Below are 21,366 nucleotides of genomic sequence, written 5' to 3'. Positions count from 1 at the left end.
GCCCTAACAGTGAACAAAAGTAGGATAGTATACGATTGTGACATGACCTTGACTACTGTGCTATGCTCTATCCATTCTATTGTGAACAGTAAAATTTTATTATGCAGTTCTCTACTACAGTATACAAAGTGTCTACAAATCAGTGTTAAATCAGAAAGTATTTCCCTCACGAAGGATTTCAATTCACAGCTGACATGCAATAAAGATGTTTGGAAGAAAACCTGTTTAACCCCAGGCAACTGAGCAAGTAGTTCCTTATATTGGAAAAACTATCACAATTCCTGTGTCTTCTCAAATTTAATGCATGTGTTAACCTTACTTACTGGTGAATCCTTTGCTGGCTGAAGGGAGCGGTGTAACAGTCATTCTCCTCCAAGTCTGGTATAGTCTCCTTGTCCAGTCTCATAGGCTTTTTAGGTAACCATCCACGAAACCTGCTTAGCTGCTTCTCCATCCTGCAAATAAAGTCAATGAAAGTAAATGACCAAAAAGATGCGGAATTACCAGGGAATTAATATTTCTTTTTTCTCACGATATTTACCTTACCAAATTAGATTTATCCATTCTTACATTCTGAGAAAAATATTTTCAAATACAACTATGCATATCGGTAATGTACCATGCATTCGTAAATTATAGTATTCATATTTAAAAGAGCCAATTCTTTAAAAAGAAAAAAAAAAGATATATATATCACACTATCAGAAGAAGCTCCTTCCCCCCCAGGTATGAACACCATATGTCTGCTGGGGGGGAAATAGCCATTTTAGCCTTCTGCCAGGATGGGGTAAGTGTCTTGGTCAGTGGGTGGGGGAAAAAAAAAAGTTACATCATAGCTCTCAGCCAGGGATAGGAGAAAAGAATCTTAGCATACAGTGAAGGAAATAATTATTTGATCCCTTGCTGTTGTTATAAGTGTGCCCACTGACGAAGACATGAACAGTCTATAATTTTAAGAGTAGGTTAATTTTAACAGTGAGAGATAGAATATAAAAAAATACAGAAAATCACATTGTATAAATTATAAAAATATATTTGCATTTTGCAGAGAGAAATAAGTATTTGATCCCCTACCAACCATTAAGAGTCCTGGCTCCTACAGACCACTTAGATGCTCCTAATCAACTCGTTACCTGCATTAAAGACAGCTGTCTTAAATTATCACCTGTATAAAAGAGTCCTGTCCACAGACTTAATCAGTCAGACTCTAACCTCTACAACATGGGGTAAAGCAAAGAGCTTTCTAAGGATGTCAGGGACAAGATCATAGACCGGGCACAAGGCTTGAATGGGCTACAAAACCATAAGAAAGATGCTGGGTGAGAAGGTGACAACTGTTGGTGCAATAGTAAGAAGATGGAAGAAATACAAAATCGACATTGATCTGGGGCACCATGAAAATTCTCACCTCGTGGGGTATCCAGGATCATGAGGAAGGTGAGAGATCAGCCTAAAACTACACGGGGGGAACTTGGTAATGATCTCAAGGCAGCTGGGACTACTGTCACCAAGGAAACCATTGGTAACACATTATGCCGTAATAGCTTAAAATCCTGCAGTGCCCACAAAGTCACACTGCTCAAAAAGGCACATATGCAGGCCCATCTGAAGTTTGCCAATGAACACCTGGATGATTCTGAGAGTGATTGGGAGAAGGTGCTGTGGTCAGATGAGACAAAAATTGAGCTCTTTCAAAATCTCCACTAAAATTCTAGCAAATAGACTACAACAAATAATTCCTGACTTAATATTACCCTGCCAAATCGGGTTCATTCATGGAATGTCGATCACCTACAATATTAGGACGGCAATAGGGCTATTTCATACAGCAGGTTGCACCACTGCACCAGGAACATTATAGTAGGATTAGATGCGGACAAGGCCTTCGATAGGGTCTCATGGAGCTACCTGCATGGCCTTCTTAGCATGCATAAATTCAGTCCCTGGTTCAGGGAGGCAATTAAAATGATATACAAAGACCCAAGCTCCAATCTATCCATAAACATAATCTCGGTTCGATGTCACGTCATAAAAATGGTGGCATTTCCTAAATTGATGTATCTTTTTCAATCCCTTCCACTATTGCTAACCAACTCGGATATAAAGACGTTGAATGCGGCATTCAGGCAGTTTATCTGGGGACATATGGGGCTTACCAGAATAAGCCTAACTAAACTCAACCTTTCCATAAGGGATGGGGGAATTAACTTGCCGAATATTAATAGATACAACCTAGCAACGAATTTTATATATACCATGGATTAGGTGCGCGGAACCTCCCATTTTGCCAATGTTCAACTTGAAAGACCAATATACCCACACTTATTTTTGATGGCCATGCTACACTTGAGAAAGGACGAATTTCCAAGTGACATTATAGTACACCCCACACTTTGGGCAATGATAAAAACATGGAGGAGGGTAAGAATGTTATGCAAAGTTAGCTGCTATGTATCCCCATTCCAACCATTTGGGGGACCCAACATTTTCTTGAGGGCAGGCCCACACAGGAGTATGAGGTTCTGGCCATGCAGAAGTGCCAGCTGGCAGTGGATCTACTGGATCCGGTTTTCTCCTTACTCACTTTTGAGGAGGCGACTAGCCGTTTTCCAGCATTCACACACAGGCCATTCCTATTCCTTCAAGCTTGTAGTTTGGCACAAAAAAACATTGCTCAAGGACCACTGGAAGGCCCAGGAAGAAAGTTAGATACCTTTATTCGCAACGCCAGGTTGCAGGTCACCTCCATGAGCCACATCTACTCTTTATTGCGTCCTCACTGGAATTGGGAGGGGGAAGTGGCGGGACCGGCAAAGTGGAAAATGGAGTTTCTGGAGTATGAGATAGCAGACCTGTTGAGGGCTACCCTAACCCTAGTAAAGACCGTGCCATATGCCAGCTACACGGACATGGCATACTAATCTTTCATAGGGCGTACATATCACCTCTGGTCCAGTCCAAAATGTCATTCACAAAATACTCATTTGCTAAGTGCGGGCTGACAAGGGCTACGTTATATGATCACTTTTGGTAATGTACACAAATATATGACCTGTGGAAATTAGTACATTTGGGTTTACAGAACAATTATATGATCAAGTTTCCGTTAACTCCTCAATGGGCTATTTTTAATATCCTAGATGAAGCCCAACAAAGTATCCCCAGAGGATCAAAGGCGGCACTCTCTATCTGGGCAGGGGCCACTAGAAACAGCATCCTGCATCAATGGCTAAGCCCGAACCTCCCCCAATCTAGCTTTGGTCGATACAAAAATTAAGTTCTTGTTTAAAAAGGAGAGATTAAAAACGTTGACAAACAAGGAAAAATTGACTAAAAATGTTTTCGAAACATGGCGCCCCTACATACAAATGCTTCAAGACACTAAAATCAGTCTCAGATCTCAATTTGAGAAAGAATACCTCATGGTATCTACTGGAGGTTATCGGAGGACACACCCTAATACCGTAAAGGTTTAGGCATGGAGAGAGCACACGCAGAGGAAGGGTGGGGGGGAAGATGAGGGGGGGTTGGGAGTCTGAGGATTTAATACCTGTAATTTAGTGTTATAACTCAGTTGTATTGTATTGAGAGTCTACATGGTATTGTTATTAAAACTAATAAAGAGAATTTGAAAAAAAAAAAAAAATTCAGCTCTTTGGCCTTAACTCAAGTTGCCATGTTTGGAGGAAGAGAAATGCTGCCTATGACCCAAAGAACACTGTCCACACTGTAAAGCATAGAGGTAGAAACATTATGTTTTGGGGGTGTTTCTCTGCACCAGACTACTTCACCACATCAATGGGAGAATGGATGGAGCCATGTACTGTAAACTCCTGAATGACAACCTCCTTCCCTCCGGCAGGACATTAAAAATGGGTCATCACTGGGTCTTCCAGAACGACAATGAACCAAAACATACAGCCAAGGCAAGCTCCGAGTTGCCAAGTGACAGCCTCAAAATCTTAATGATTTAGAGATGATCTGCAAGGAGGAGTGGACCATAATTCCTCCTGACATGTGCACAAACCTCATCATCAACTACAAAACACACCTGACAGCTGTTCTTGCCAACAAGGGTTTTGCTACCAAGTATTAAGTCTTGTTTGCTAGACGGATCAAATACTTATTTCTCTCCACAAAATGAAAATAAATTTATATAATTTATACAATGTGATTTTCTGGATTTTATTTTGGATATTCTATCTCTCACTGTTAAAATTAACCTACCCTTAAAATGATAGACTGTTCAAGTCTAAGTCAGTGGGCAAACTTACAAAATCAGCAAGGGATCAGATACTTATTTCCTTCACTGTATGTCCCAGTTTTTGTTGATTTATAAGCCAAATAGCCCACACACACTCTGTCTTTTCTGACTAGCAGACCACCAGGTGAGGATGACGAACATAATGGGCTAAACTGTATGCATTCTTTCCCCCTGCATCTTCCAAACCCCTGTATACTAGGACTCCACTTATGCCGGCGTCACACAGGACGATTTATCATGCGATCGCATGAGTGATCGCACCTGCCCCCGTCGTTTGTGCATCACGGGCAATTCTTTGTCCGTGGTGCACAAAGTCAGTAACTGCCGTCACACAGACTTACCTCCCTCACGACGTCGCTGTGGGCGACGAACATCCTCTTCCTGAAGGGGGAGGGACGTTTGGCGTCACAGCGACGTCACACAGCCGCCGGCTAATAGAAGCAAAGGGGCGGAGATGAGTGGGACGTAACATCCCGCCCATCTACTTCCTTCCTCATTGCCGGCGGGACGCAGGTAAGCTGTGTTCATCGTTCCTGGGGTGTCACACGGAGCGATGTGTGCTGCCTCAGGAACGATGAACAACCGGAGCACAGAAGGAGGACCGACATTTTGAAAATGAACGACGTGTCAACAAGCAATGATAAGGTGAGTATTTTTGCTCGTTCACAGTCGTTCGGAGGTGTCACACGGTACGACATCTCTAACGATGCCGGATGTGCGTCATGAATTCCGTGACCCCGCCGACATATCGCACGATATATCGTACCGTGTGACGCCGGCATAAGTTAACAACCCCTCATATTAACCCCCTGCATACTGAACACCCTGCATAGTGGGTTTCCTGCATTAACCTTGACAGAACTCCCTCTACCACTACATTAACCCCTTGTTGCCATATCACTGATATTAACCCCTTGATTACCATATAGAGTGTTAGGTGAGTGGGCTGTAATCGAGTGTGTGTTCAGATAACGCGGGTAGTAATATTATTAGGTAATTGGGGGTTAAATTGTATGCTATTGTTGTGTTATAAGTATTTTTAGCTAGTAGAATAATAACTGTAGACTTGTGGTGTGTGTAATATATTATGTATTAGTACACGGACTCTTCTCAATTAGTAAATGTTCATAAATATATATATTTAGCAAAGTAACAGAAAGTGTTAAGGTGTATTTAATATTGTATATTAATTATTAATAATTAATATATGGAACTCCCCTTCAACAGTTGTTGGAGGAGTTCCCCTTTAGCAAAATGGTGCCCTATAACAGAGTCCTTTACCACTGATTAGAATAAAGGTGCTAATGATATCTTATTAATGCACATAGCAGTTCTGGCTTACATCTGTTATTGAAGAACTATTAAAGCCCTTACAATTAAATTTTTAATGTCAATTTATAATCATAATCAAATTTCCCACAAATACAAATATCAGAATAGATTGTCGGGAGAGTTGGGTATAATGTAAGACATAATGAACACTTTTAAAGTGGATAAAACTCTCAGCAAATCCCTGTTAATTGACAATGTAGTCTAGCCATCCTCCATGGTTAATGGGGATATTTACTATTGGACAACGCCTTGTAAATCTAAGAAAAACTCCGGAGCTCAGCACTGGAGAAGTGGTGGTGAAGGACCTATTCTGATGTCACCGTAATGTGATCGTAATGAGTGGAGCTCAGCAGAGAAGTGATGCTGAAGGACCTGTGATGTAATCAATTACAATGCTGGGGACATCACTAAAGGGTACTTTACACGACATCGCTACCAATATATTGTCGGGGGTCACGTCGTTAGTGACGCACATCCGGCGGCGGTAGCGATATCGCAGCGTGTAACACTAATGAGCGATGATCAATGATCGCAAAATCGATCCAAAACGGTGATCGTTGACACGTCGTTCATTTTATTAATATCGCTGCAGCCACCAGTACGATATTGTTCGCCATTCCTGCGGCAGCACACATCGCTATGTGTGACACTGCGGGAGCGACGAACATCTCCTTACCTGCGTCCACCGGCAATGAGGAAGGAAGGAGGTAGGCGGCATGTTACGTCCCACTCATCTCCGCCTCTCCGCTTAGTGACGCCGCAGTGACATCGCTATGACGGCGAACGCACCTCCCCCTTGAGGGAGGGATTGTTCGGCGGTCAAAGCGACGTCGCTGACCAGGTATGTGCATGTGACGCTGCCGTAGCGATAATGTTCACTACGGCAGCGAGCACCAAATGTCACACAAGCGACAGGGGCGAGTGCTATCGCGCTCGACATCGCTAGCTATCGCTAGCAATGTTGCAGCGTCTAAAGTACCCCTAAGTCTTGATAATTAACCAATTAGCAGTTTTAACTGCTGTTTACCAATTTTAAAAGGACATTTATTAGTGGGAATAGGAAAAAAGTGGAAACAAAATTATATCTTCTGGACTGTTCTTTGCTGCTTGGACACAATTTGAAAGCCTCAGAAGTTGAGCAGATGAGAGGCTGCTGATTGACTGAAACATTCATGTGAAATCCCCCCTGGATGGTTGATCCCAGTAGACCTGAGTGACTGGTCTAAGTGGTGAGTATAATTTTTTTAACATATTTTTTTCCCCTCCTAGTGCCCAATTGGATGTTCAGTAGTGGACAACCCCTTTAACCATGGGGTATAGCTAGGAACCCTATTATACATACAGTATACCATTGGTTTAGATATGCTAATACACATACAAGAAACAAAGGAGAGGATGAATGGTAATTTCACTGACCTGCTCATGAACTTGTATCGTCGGTGCAGGTAATAGATTTTTCTCCTGGAAGAACAGCAAAAATGAAGCCAGTCGAGAAGAAAACCCATCGTCAGTTACAGTATCAACTACCAAGAAAGCAAAGGAGATTGAAGACAGAAGCCTGTAAGAGGTGGAGGAAGAGACTAGAGAGATTAACATACACAACAGTCAAAGGAGACTGCTGCGTCAATCATTCCCGCTCCCTTTAAGGCACCTATACTTCAGATACAGAATATGTAAACACAAGAAAATATTTTAATGACTTTTATAAAAAGAGAAGGAAAAATTCCTCATACTCCAAAGAAACTATGTACGAAATATCGTATTTACACATGCAATATATATACCTGGCAGCCATTATTACGGGTCATCCAGCTAGAATCAGAGAATAGATTTTATAACCACTGGTCATAGCAAAACACTGGGCAAAGCAGACCTGGAAAAGGCTTTGGATTACTTGTGGTTGATGAAACAAACTTCAAAAGAGGGTCATACTGATAATATAGATTACTCCTCTATCAACACATGAAAGACTGAATAGTGTTCCCCCGTGGAATTTTAGGGGCATTGCAGCTATAAGTTCCCTTACCTGGCAGCCAGACTGGCTTGCAAAGTCTCCTTAAGGAGAATAGTGTTCCCCCGTGGTCCCCACATAGCTTTCTCATGAGCCAGATCAGACACCCCCATACTTTGCACTGACGAGGGGCAAGCACCCCGAAACACCGTGTCTGCAAATTGGGATTCTGATCTGGCTTATATATCCTGAGTCATATTGCAAAGGATTGTCAAAAATCCACTTGTGACTTTTAGGATCGCTACTTCCAATAGGTGGCGCTGTGCTAGAGTTTGTCTCCTTTACTGGAGAGACAATTTGAATATTTCCCAGAGGGGCATTGCAGCTATAAGTCCCCTTACCTGGCAGCCAGACTGGCTTGCAAAGTCTCCTTAAGGAGAATAGTGTTCCCCCGTGGAATTTTAGGGGCATTGCAGCTATAAGTCCCCTTACCTGGCAGCCAGACTGGCTTGCAAAGTCTCCTTAAGGAGAATAGTGTTCCCCCGTGGTCCCCACATAGCTTTCTCATGAGCCAGATCAGACACCCCCATACTTTGCACTGACGAGGGGCAAGCACCCCGAAACACCGTGTCTGCAAATTGGGATTCTGATCTGGCTTATATATCCTGAGTCATATTGCAAAGGATTGTCAAAAATCCACTTGTGACTTTTAGGATCGCTACTTCCAATAGGTGGCGCTGTGCTAGAGTTTGTCTCCTTTACTGGAGAGACAATTTGAATATTTCCCAGAGGGGCATTGCAGCTATAAGTCCCCTTACCTGGCAGCCAGACTGGCTTGCAAAGTCTCCTTAAGGAGAATAGTGTTCCCCCGTGGAATTTTAGGGGCATTGCAGCTATAAGTCCCCTTACCTGGCAGCCAGACTGGCTTGCAAAGTCTCCTTAAGGAGAATAGTGTTCCCCCGTGGTCCCCACATAGCTTTCTCATGAGCCAGATCAGACACCCCCATACTTTGCACTGACGAGGGGCAAGCACCCCGAAACACCGTGTCTGCAAATTGGGATTCTGATCTGGCTTATATATCCTGAGTCATATTGCAAAGGATTGTCAAAAATCCACTTGTGACTTTTAGGATCGCTACTTCCAATAGGTGGCGCTGTGCTAGAGTTTGTCTCCTTTACTGGAGAGACAATTTGAATATTTCCCAGAGGGGCATTGCAGCTATAAGTCCCCTTACCTGGCAGCCAGACTGGCTTGCAAAGTCTCCTTAAGGAGAATAGTGTTCCCCCGTGGAATTTTAGGGGCATTGCAGCTATAAGTCCCCTTACCTGGCAGCCAGACTGGCTTGCAAAGTCTCCTTAAGGAGAATAGTGTTCCCCCGTGGTCCCCACATAGCTTTCTCATGAGCCAGATCAGACACCCCCATACTTTGCACTGACGAGGGGCAAGCACCCCGAAACACCGTGTCTGCAAATTGGGATTCTGATCTGGCTTATATATCCTGAGTCATATTGCAAAGGATTGTCAAAAATCCACTTGTGACTTTTAGGATCGCTACTTCCAATAGGTGGCGCTGTGCTAGAGTTTGTCTCCTTTACTGGAGAGACAATTTGAATATTTCCCAGAGGGGCATTGCAGCTATAAGTCCCCTTACCTGGCAGCCAGACTGGCTTGCAAAGTCTCCTTAAGGAGAATAGTGTTCCCCCGTGGAATTTTAGGGGCATTGCAGCTATAAGTCCCCTTACCTGGCAGCCAGACTGGCTTGCAAAGTCTCCTTAAGGAGAATAGTGTTCCCCCGTGGTCCCCACATAGCTTTCTCATGAGCCAGATCAGACACCCCCATACTTTGCACTGACGAGGGGCAAGCACCCCGAAACACCGTGTCTGCAAATTGGGATTCTGATCTGGCTTATATATCCTGAGTCATATTGCAAAGGATTGTCAAAAATCCACTTGTGACTTTTAGGATCGCTACTTCCAATAGGTGGCGCTGTGCTAGAGTTTGTCTCCTTTACTGGAGAGACAATTTGAATATTTCCCAGAGGGGCATTGCAGCTATAAGTCCCCTTACCTGGCAGCCAGACTGGCTTGCAAAGTCTCCTTAAGGAGAATAGTGTTCCCCCGTGGAATTTTAGGGGCATTGCAGCTATAAGTCCCCTTACCTGGCAGCCAGACTGGCTTGCAAAGTCTCCTTAAGGAGAATAGTGTTCCCCCGTGGTCCCCACATAGCTTTCTCATGAGCCAGATCAGACACCCCCATACTTTGCACTGACGAGGGGCAAGCACCCCGAAACACCGTGTCTGCAAATTGGGATTCTGATCTGGCTTATATATCCTGAGTCATATTGCAAAGGATTGTCAAAAATCCACTTGTGACTTTTAGGATCGCTACTTCCAATAGGTGGCGCTGTGCTAGAGTTTGTCTCCTTTACTGGAGAGACAATTTGAATATTTCCCAGAGGGGCATTGCAGCTATAAGTCCCCTTACCTGGCAGCCAGACTGGCTTGCAAAGTCTCCTTAAGGAGAATAGTGTTCCCCCGTGGAATTTTAGGGGCATTGCAGCTATAAGTCCCCTTACCTGGCAGCCAGACTGGCTTGCAAAGTCTCCTTAAGGAGAATAGTGTTCCCCCGTGGTCCCCACATAGCTTTCTCATGAGCCAGATCAGACACCCCCATACTTTGCACTGACGAGGGGCAAGCACCCCGAAACACCGTGTCTGCAAATTGGGATTCTGATCTGGCTTATATATCCTGAGTCATATTGCAAAGGATTGTCAAAAATCCACTTGTGACTTTTAGGATCGCTACTTCCAATAGGTGGCGCTGTGCTAGAGTTTGTCTCCTTTACTGGAGAGACAATTTGAATATTTCCCAGAGGGGCATTGCAGCTATAAGTCCCCTTACCTGGCAGCCAGACTGGCTTGCAAAGTCTCCTTAAGGAGAATAGTGTTCCCCCGTGGAATTTTAGGGGCATTGCAGCTATAAGTCCCCTTACCTGGCAGCCAGACTGGCTTGCAAAGTCTCCTTAAGGAGAATAGTGTTCCCCCGTGGTCCCCACATAGCTTTCTCATGAGCCAGATCAGACACCCCCATACTTTGCACTGACGAGGGGCAAGCACCCCGAAACACCGTGTCTGCAAATTGGGATTCTGATCTGGCTTATATATCCTGAGTCATATTGCAAAGGATTGTCAAAAATCCACTTGTGACTTTTAGGATCGCTACTTCCAATAGGTGGCGCTGTGCTAGAGTTTGTCTCCTTTACTGGAGAGACAATTTGAATATTTCCCAGAGGGGCATTGCAGCTATAAGTCCCCTTACCTGGCAGCCAGACTGGCTTGCAAAGTCTCCTTAAGGAGAATAGTGTTCCCCCGTGGAATTTTAGGGGCATTGCAGCTATAAGTCCCCTTACCTGGCAGCCAGACTGGCTTGCAAAGTCTCCTTAAGGAGAATAGTGTTCCCCCGTGGTCCCCACATAGCTTTCTCATGAGCCAGATCAGACACCCCCATACTTTGCACTGACGAGGGGCAAGCACCCCGAAACACCGTGTCTGCAAATTGGGATTCTGATCTGGCTTATATATCCTGAGTCATATTGCAAAGGATTGTCAAAAATCCACTTGTGACTTTTAGGATCGCTACTTCCAATAGGTGGCGCTGTGCTAGAGTTTGTCTCCTTTACTGGAGAGACAATTTGAATATTTCCCAGAGGGGCATTGCAGCTATAAGTCCCCTTACCTGGCAGCCAGACTGGCTTGCAAAGTCTCCTTAAGGAGAATAGTGTTCCCCCGTGGAATTTTAGGGGCATTGCAGCTATAAGTCCCCTTACCTGGCAGCCAGACTGGCTTGCAAAGTCTCCTTAAGGAGAATAGTGTTCCCCCGTGGTCCCCACATAGCTTTCTCATGAGCCAGATCAGACACCCCCATACTTTGCACTGACGAGGGGCAAGCACCCCGAAACACCGTGTCTGCAAATTGGGATTCTGATCTGGCTTATATATCCTGAGTCATATTGCAAAGGATTGTCAAAAATCCACTTGTGACTTTTAGGATCGCTACTTCCAATAGGTGGCGCTGTGCTAGAGTTTGTCTCCTTTACTGGAGAGACAATTTGTACATGTGTAGAAATTAATACATAAAGGTGCAGGTTCCAAGGCAGGTGGTATATAAAGGCATATGTAGATCAGCAAATTAGGGCTTTCTAGATTGGAATAAAGACATATTGGGGGCTCTGACTTAAGTCCCCCCATACCCTTTATATAGCTGTCCAGCAAATAATGGTTCATTTGTTCAGCAGCTATCTTTCTGGACTCTCCCAAACACAAGAGTGCTTGCTTTGCTGACCACTCCTGTGTTCAATACAGAGAGTTGACATCAGACTCCTTTGGTGGTGGCTTATCTCTTAAAAAAACAAAAGGATCGGAGGTCCAAAATTAGTCATGTTGGATTTTTATCCCTCACCAACATAATCTGTCGGTGTCAGCATATACAGTGCCTACAAGTAGTATTCAATCCCCTGCAGATTTAGCAGGTTTACACATTCGGAATTAACTTGGCATTGTGACATTTGGACTGTAGATCAGCCTGGAATTGTGAAATGCACTGCAGCAAAAAAGAATGTTATTTCTTTTTTTTTTTTAAATTGTGAAAAGTTTATTCAGAGGGTCATTTATTATTCAACCCCTCAAACCACCAGAGTTCTGTTTGGTTCCCCTAAAGTATTAAGAAGTATTTCAGGCACAAAGAACAATGAGCTTCACATGTTTGGATTAATTATCTCTTTTTCCAGCCTTTTCTGACTAATTAAGACCCTCCCCAAACTTGTGAACAGCACTCATACTTGGTCAACATGGGAAAGACAAAGGAGCATTCCAAGGCCATCAGAGACAAAATCGTGGAAAATCACAAGGCTGGCAAGGGGTACAAAACCCTTTCCAAGGAGTTGGGCCTACCTGTCTCCACTGTTGGGAGCATCATCCGGAAGTAGAAGGCTTATGGAACTACTGTTAGCCTTCCACGGCCTGGACAGCCTTTGAAAGTTTCCACCCGTGCCGAGGCCAGGCTTGTCCGAAGAGTCAAGGCTAACCCAAGGACAACAAGGAAGGAGCTCCGGGAAGATCTCATGGCAGTGGGGACATTGGTTTCAGTCAATACCATAAGTAACGTACTCCACCGCAATGGTCTCCGTTCCAGACGAGCCCATAAGGTACCTTTACTTTCAAAGCGTTATGTCAAGGCTCGTCTACAGTTTGCTCATGATCACTTGGAGGACTCTGAGACAGACTGGTTCAAGGTTCTCTGGTCTGATGAGACCAAGATCGAGATCTTTGGTGCCAACCACACACGTGACGTTTGGAGACTAGATGGCACTGCATACGACCCCAAGAATACCATCCCTACAGTCAAGCATGGTGGTGGCAGCATCATGCTGTGGGGCTGTTTCTCAGCCAAGGGGCCTGGCCATCTGGTCCGCATCCATGGGAAGATGGATAGCACGGCCTACCTGGAGATTTTGGCCAAGAACCTCTACTCCTCCATCAAGGATCTTAAGATGGGTCGTCATTTCATCTTCCAACAAGACAACGACCCAAAGCACACAGCCAAGAAAACCAAGGCCTGGTTCAAGAGGGAAAAAATCAAGGTGTTGCAGTGGTCTAGTCAGTCTCCTGACCTTAACCCAATTGAAAACTTGTGGAAGGAGCTCAAGATTAAAGTCCACATGAGACACCCAAAGAACCTAGATAACTTGGAGAAGATCTGCATGGAGGAGTGGGCCAAGATAACTCCAGAGACCTGTGCCGGCCTGATCAGGTCTTGTAAATCACGATTATTAGCTGTAATTGCAAACAAGGGTTATTTCACAAAATATTAAACCTAGGGGTTGAATAATAATTGACCCACACTTTTAGGTTGAAAATATATTAAAATTTAACTGAGCAACATAACTTGTTGGTTTGTAAGATTTATGCATCTGTTTATAAATCCTGCTCTTGTTTGAAGTTTGCAGGCTCTAACTTATTTGCATCTTATCAAACCTGCTAAATCTGCAGGGGGTTTAATACTACTTGTAGGCACTGTATAAGTGACTGTTAGCCAAATTCGTAGATATTCGCAAGTTCGGCCAATGTTAGTGTAATGTGCTTGGAAGCATATAAAGGAGTAGTTCCACAATCACAATTTATCACCTATCTATAGGAAGTCGTGTCAGACCAGCTATTATGAGAACAGAGTGATGTGTCTACTCAGGCTGCTTTCACACCTCCGGTTTTAGCAGAGCCGGCCAATCCGGCTCTAAAACCTATGCAATGGATGCGGCGACAAAACCGCATCCTTTGCATAAGTTTTTGACATGCGGCCCGTTCGGTTTTTGCCGCTTGCGGCAAGCTACTGAGCATGCGCAGTGGAAAAAACTGCATGCGGCGGCCGGATGCGGTGTTTGCCGCAGGACGCCGCATGCGGCGTCCATAGGCACGCATTGCAAATCGCGCCGCATCGGCCGGATTCAGCGCAAAGCGGTTTTTTTTGCCGGACAAAAAAACGTGCCAGGCAACATTCCATCCGGTCGCCGCATCGGCTAAATCTGCCACATGCGGCAAAAACCGGACCGAATGCAAGCCCATGCGGCACAATCCAGCACTAATGAAAGTCTATGCAAAAAAAACACAACCGGCGGCAAAAAAAAGGTTGCGTTTTTTCTGCAAAGCGCTGGATTGTGCCGCACAGGAAAAATCGGATGTGTGAAAGCAGCCTCAGTGGGGTGGTGGATATGTACTTGGTTATTGCTATCAGTCTCTATGGAATCAAATGTAGCACAGGCATTATTGTGGTTGTATTCAAATTGGGGACACAGCGATCATCTACAGTATCTTAATCTGTAATAGCTTCTTATAAGCCAGATCAGATACCCCATACTTTGCACTGATGAGGGGCAATCACCCCGAAACACCGTGTCTGCAAATTGGGATTCTGATCTGGCATTAAATCCTAAGGGGTACTTTACACGCTGCGACATCGCTGCCGATATATCGTCGGGGTCACGTCGTTAGTGACGCACATCCGGCGCCGGTATCGACAACGCAGCATGTAACACAAATGAGTGACGATCAACGAGCGCAAAAATGTGCAAAATCGTTGCTCGTTGACACGTCGTTCATTTCCATAATATCGGTGCTGCTGCAGGTACGATGTTGTTTGTCGTTCCTGCGGCAGCATACATCGCTATGTGTGACTCCGCTGGAACGACAAACATCTCCTTACCTCCGTCCGAAAAGGAGGAAAGAAGGAGGTGGGTGGCATGTTCCTGCCGCTCATCTCCTCCACCACTTTTGTATTCGGCGGCGGTTCAGTGACGCTGCTGTGACGTCGCTGTGACGTTGAACTAACCGCCCCCTTAGAAAGGAGGCGGTTCGCCGGTCACAGCGATGTCGCAGAGTAAGTATGTGCGTGTGATGCTGCCGCAGCAATAATGTTCGCTACAGCAGCGATCACCACATATCGGCCGTGCGACGGGGGAGGGTGCAATCGCGCTCGACATCGCTAGCAAATGCTAGCGATGTCGCAGTGTGTAAAGCCCGCCTTAGTTTTATGAAAAGGCTTGTTTAAGGGACAATTTGAATCTATAATAGTGGGACATCCCCTCTATTAGGCCCCCTTCACATGTCCGTAATTCCGGTATGTATGATGTCTGTTTTCATACGTAAATCAATGCTTCTGCGCACACATCCATGTTTTCTCACATGTCCGTTTTTCTCCGGCAGCACTGATGTCACACGGATCACACACTGCTGGGATCTGTTTGACATCAGTGTGAGAAAACACGTGTCTTTGAAATAAAATTATTTTCTATACTCACCTGTCTCTAGCGCTGCTATCTTCAGTGCTGCTGGCTGTCACTTGCTTCCAGGCCCTCTCATTAATCTCATGCATATTCCCTGCACCGCGGACCCGGAAGTAGCAGCGCCAGAGACAGCAGCGCCAGGGACAGGTGAGTAAAAAGTTCCTGCTCTACGTGTGCTATCACGTATAGAACACGGTGAACACTAGTGTGCCAAAATCATGGCACACGGATGGTCATACGGTCTGAGCAAAATGTCAGTGCTTTTGCACAGACGTGTGAAGGAGGCCTTAAAATGTAAAAATAGACATACAGAGATATTGTCACACAGAGTTTTGCACAAACTTTGCTGACTGTCATGGCGGTGTCGGGGTCTGTTCACATTGCAGATTCTGACGTCCAATGGTTTCTCTGGTGTCTGGGATCAACAAAGGCAGTCTTGAGCGTTGACCTGCTGTGTGCTGATTCATAGGCAGGCTAGCAAGATTTAATCTCTGCTAGCCTGCTTGTTAGGCTTTTTTGATTACATGTGGTGGGGAAGCCAATCACATCTGCTTCCTTTCTATTTAAGCTGGATGAAATCTTCTACACATGCCAGCTATAGTTTCTATGTTGGTCTGTGAGGTGTGCTGTACAAGATTCTCTGGTGAAAATTGTGCTATTTACTTGTTGCAGTTGTGGAGTTTACCCCTCTTTTTTGTAGCTTCCTTCTTCTGTTTCCTCCTGAATCTCTTATTGTCTTTACCTATCTGTATGTGTGCTGTGTGACAGAGTTTTGTTTTTCCCTTGTCTGTCTATATCTGTGACTTTCATTACACTCTGTCGCTCCCTGGGGGGAGAGGGAGGGGAAACAGATTAGGACTGGTCAGGAGCAGGGCCAGGCAGGAGACTCGGGCACCCCCACCATTAGGGGTATCCCTGAGAATAGGGATAGCATAAGGCCCGGTAGCTTGAGGGACAGCTTAGGGGCCCTGGTTCCTTGCTATCCCATAGTAATCATGTCAGATATACAGAGAGGCCTCTTTATATACAGTTTATAAACTGTCATAGCAAGTTTTCCTCACAGAAGCCAATGGAAGTTGACAGATTTGTGCATAGGATCCACGGGCAACTTTCATATGGGTAGTGTGACACCCTGGCAAAACCAGGTAGTCACAGTTAGGCCCCTGCACAACATCTTCCCTCATTAGGAAACATACAGCCAACCAGAAAACAATAGTCACCCCCCTTAGGGAAAGATAGACACACCAGTGGGCATGACTAGGCGGTTGGGACACGCCCACCCAGGGGTCCAGACAGCCCGGGGCGGGAAAAACAACAGACAAGCTTTAGAGTTCAGTTTGGAGAGGAGTGTGGGCTGGAGCTAAGTGTAGCTCCAGCAGGAGAGTTCAAGTTGAACGGTACCATGGTAGGAGCCCTGGTGCCACTGGCTAGGAGGCAGACGGTGGTCTCCGTCAGCAGGAGACAGGAAGACAGCTTGGTGGAACCGAGGTGGACTGGGTTGTAGCCCGCCGGTATCGACACGGGGAACCGACTCGGAAACCGTAGCACAAAGGGGGGGTACTCGGCCCCTGAAGCCAGGACCAGAACCAACTGGAGCTGGTTAATTAACCGATTGAGGCCAGGACTAGAGGTCCTGTCCCACCCAAAGTCCCTCATAGAAGACAACAGCCCACCGATTAGGGATAAGAGGTCACCGCCAGGGCCCATAGATCCCACAGGCCAGCGTCTGCTAAGGCCACATCCAGCCGGGAGTGGACTCCTGAGTTTCACACTAGGAAAGTCCACGATACACAAAGCAGTGCAGGAAAAGGATAGAGACCACCAGCCGGGTGGGGGTCCAGATCGCAACCGGCCGCGGCACCGGCCACCATCACCTTGGTTTACCAGACACTTGTGTGTTTTTCTAACAGTGAGTATACCAGCACCCCTGCGGTCGCCATCCCCTGCCCTGAGCCACCGAGTCCCGGGGCCACCATCCCTACCCACGGAGGGGTTAACAACTTGCTGCACAACATCTCCCCCGGGTGCCCCATAACAGCAGCGGTGGTGTCCCACCTCACCACACACCGTGTGTGGCGTCACGAACTTATTACGGCCTAGCCCGTACATCTACGTCTCCCCATTTATTCAGCGTGTCCATGAGACCCCCTGGGACCGGAGTCCCTCGAGCGACCACCCCTGAAGGCCCGGCCCCAGCAGCGCCGGCTGCTGGCACGGGGGCGGCACAGTAGCATATAAGTACTTCAAGCATTTTTATTGTATCCATGACACTAACTGAGTCAGAGCCCTTGTCTGTGTGTTTAGCCCTTTAGTGCGCACATCCAAATATTATCTTCACAGCTCAATAAAAGTCTTTTATTCAGGTCATTTTTAGTATTTTTCAAATGCCCACAGTCTCAATTCACCTTTATAATCTATCCCATAGTATAATATTATGCCCCATGTAACAAATAAGATTCATTCAATACTGCAATGCTTTTATTAATTGCATTGTACCACTCATGTAGATCGGGTGAAACTGCTTATGTACTGAAGCTTTGCAATAAACTAGGGCATGAATTATAAATTATGTATACATAATTTATATGTACGTGTCCCCAATAACCTCTAGTGAGCCATTAAAAGATTAATTTCACTAGAAGCATGACTATGTGTATGTGGCTGAGACGTGGAGCCTGCCGCTGATTGTCTGCATGCTAGTTCATTATCTGGCTTTAAAGTGACGACAACTGCAACAATTAAGCAATTGACACCCCTAGAGCCAAAAAACTCTCAAACAGTCCTTAACCCTAGATTCACCTTCGTAAGTAGAGAACTACACATTGGTTTTGTGTTCACGATCTGATATAAAATAGACTATCTTCAGCATAATGCCGCATGGCTCCATTATTTTGTTTGCTGACGCCTACTATGCAGATAATTTCTTATTGTATTTTTGTTATTTATAGCAAACTTCAAGGACAGAAAATTCAATTCTTATTAAAAATGAACATTATAATCAGCGTCTGCAATGTCGTTCATATAAAAATCCACTGGTCAGCATTTCTCAATAATGCCGTATTTTGCATTAGTGTTTTTAGATATGGGAAATGGTCAACATTTCACCAAAATTAAAAGCCACACATTTCCTAAAACATTTGGAAATATCTACTTTCTGAAAATATTTTTATACCTACTGTGAACAGGTCTGTATTTGTGCCTAAATGATGCACTTTTTCTGTCATTAATTTGATAAATGTATTGTAGTATCTTCTACAAGGCTACTCCAAACTTTCTCAGAATTTTTCAGATTTGATGTGAAAAAAAAATCATATTCACATTCAATGTGTTTTTAAAAAGTTATGCAAAACTGGAGTAAATAGGTTACAAAAAATGTGGGCCATTTACTGAAGTTTAGCTTTGCTGTCACCTATTTTAGTAAAAACTGGTATTCCCCAATGTCAGGGTGAGCCCTGCTCTGGGGGGATATCTGGCAAGTCTATGACCAGAGTCTAGGAGCTGTAGGGGTTAAGGACTATTTCCTATCTGGTTATCCTTTGGAGCCTTAATCTCAGGTGCAGCTCTTCGTGCCCACTCCCCTTCACTATAAATAGTCACGTGTCTTACCCTCTGATGCCAGTTATAGAATCTCATCATTCTTATGCTGACCACTTTGGAAGGAGCCTGTATTTGGAATAAGCTGAAGTTTTGTGACATTTGCAGCTGTGGTGTTAGCTGCATTGGAGTTGCTTGGAATGTTTTCCTTTTTGTGTCTATTTCCCCCTGTCTGGTGCAGAATGAATGACAATGCATAGGGTCCTCAAGGCTGTTGCCACTACTATTTGTTTCCTACATTCTTTCTTCTGCAGCTTTGCTTGTTAAAGGGAGCCTGTGACCAGGTTTTTAGTATATGAGCTAATCCCACCACCTTCCTTAGCACCAATGCTGCATTGTAAAAAGTGGCATATTGTGTCCTGACCCCCTACATATCCCCAAAAAAACCCTTTTGAATAACTGTTGCGCTGTATGCAAATACGACTGGTCCGGTTTGATAGGTGTCTTTACAGGGGCTCCTGTCCCTCCTTTCAACTGGAAATCGCTGTCCTCCCGATGTGATTTATTTAGATGATGTGTCCTGCGTCATCCACATAACTGGAGATTATCTCACGCCTGCGCAGGGAAATTGCAGTTTGTGCAGGAGCACCTTGCTCACCACTGCTGCAGGCTTCTGCCGACATATGCGCAGTTAGTTTCAGGCTCTGCCTGCAGCAGGGAAAACGAAGTGTGCCTGCACAAACCGTGATCTCCCTGCACAGGCGTGAGATTATATGTGGATGATGCAGGACGCGTCATCCATATCAATCACATCAGGAGGATGGTGATTACCAGCGGAGAGGAAGGACCGGAACCGCTGCAAAGACATCCATCACCCCAGACCAGTTGCATTTGCATACAGCGTGGAAGTTATTCAAAAGGTTTTTTTGGGGATATGCAGGGGGTCAGGGTATAATATACTGCTTTTTAGAATAGGTGCTAAGGAAGGTGGTGAGATTAGCTCATACGTTAAAAAACTGGTGACAGGTTCCCTTTAAGTTGTTTGAGACTCAGCAATAGAGATGAGAGAGGTCTGATTTAGTTGCAACTGCTTAGACAAAAGTCTATTTGTAATATTTTTTTGTATTATATATACGGTACAGACCAAAAGTTTGGACACACCTTCTCATTCAAAGAGTTTTCTTTATTTCCATGACTATGAAAATTGTAGATTCACATTGAAGGCATCAAAACTATGAATTAACACATGTGGAATGAAATACTTAACAAAAAAGTGTGAAACAACTGAAAATATGTCTTATATTCTAGGTTCTTCAAAGTAGCCACCTTTTACTTTGATTACTGCTTTGCACACTCTTGGCATTCTCTGGATGGGCTTCAAGAGGTAGTCACCGGAAATGGTCTTCCAACAGTCTTAAGGGCGTTCCCAGAAATGCTTAGCTCTTGTTGGCTTTTTTGCCTTCACTCTGCGGTCCAGCTCAACCCAAACCATCTCGATTGGGTTCAGGTGTGGTGACTGTGGAGGCCAGGTCATCTGGCGTAGCAACCCATCACTCTCCTTCTTAGTCAAATAGCCCTTACACAGCCTGGAGGTATGTTTGGGGTCATTGTCCTGTTGAAAATAAATGATGGTCCAACTAAAAGCAAACCAGATGGAATAGCATGCCGCTGCAAGATGCTGTGGTAGGCATGCTGGTTCAGTATGCCTTCAATTTTGAATAAATCCCCAACAGTATCCCCAGCAAAGTGCCCCCCCACCATCACACCTCCTCCTCCATGCTTCACGGTGGGAACCAGACATGTAGAGTCCATCTGTTCACCTTTTCTGCGTCGCACAAAGACTCGGTAGTTGGAGCCAAAGATCTCAAATTTGGACCTATCAGACCAAAGCACAGATTTCCACTTGGTCTAATGTCCATTCCTTGTGTTCTTTAGCCCAAACAAGTCTCTTCTGCTTCTTGCCTGTCCTTAGCAGTGGTTTCCTAGCAGCTATTTTACCATGAAGGCCTGCTGCACAAAGTCTCCTCTTAACAGTTGTTCTAGAGATGTGTCTTCTGCTAGAACTCTGTGTGGCATTGACCTAGTCTCTAATCTGAGCTGTTATTAACTTGCGATTTCTGAAGCTGGTGACTCGGATAAACTTATCCTCCGCAGCAGAGGTGACTCTTGGTCTTCCTTTCCTGGGGTGGTCCTCATGTGAGCCAGTTTTTTTGTAGTGTTTGAGGTTTTTGACACTGCACTTGGAGACACTTTCAAAGTTTTTCCAATTTTTCGGACTGACTGACCATCATTTCGTAAAGTAATGATGGCCACTCGTTTTTCTTTACTTAGCTGTTTTTTTCTTGCCATAATACAAATTCTAACAGTCTATTCAGTAGGACTATCAGCTGTGTATCCACCAGACTTCTGCTCAACACAACTGATGGTCCCAACCCGATTTATAAGGCAA

The 21,366-nt window shown here is 44.9% G+C and overlaps 1 protein-coding gene across 3 annotated transcripts in view; it reads right to left on the bottom strand.

Annotated features, from left to right (window-relative positions):
• ANO4 (anoctamin 4) overlaps positions 1-21,366 on the bottom strand; it is a 481,162-nt gene that overhangs the window by 129,218 nt on the left and 330,578 nt on the right. For all 3 annotated transcript variants that reach the window (XM_075344688.1, XM_075344690.1, XM_075344689.1), the window contains 2 exons: positions 7,013-7,057; positions 324-455 (listed from right to left, as the gene is read on the bottom strand). In XM_075344688.1, the coding sequence (XP_075200803.1) occupies positions 324-455; positions 7,013-7,057 (177 nt within the window). The remainder of the gene's footprint in view (positions 1-323; positions 456-7,012; positions 7,058-21,366) is intronic.

This window comes from Anomaloglossus baeobatrachus, chromosome 4, assembly GCF_048569485.1.
Source record: "Anomaloglossus baeobatrachus isolate aAnoBae1 chromosome 4, aAnoBae1.hap1, whole genome shotgun sequence".
NCBI classification, from domain to species: domain Eukaryota; kingdom Metazoa; phylum Chordata; class Amphibia; order Anura; family Aromobatidae; genus Anomaloglossus; species Anomaloglossus baeobatrachus.
This window is presented reverse-complemented; position numbering and strand designations above follow the sequence as displayed.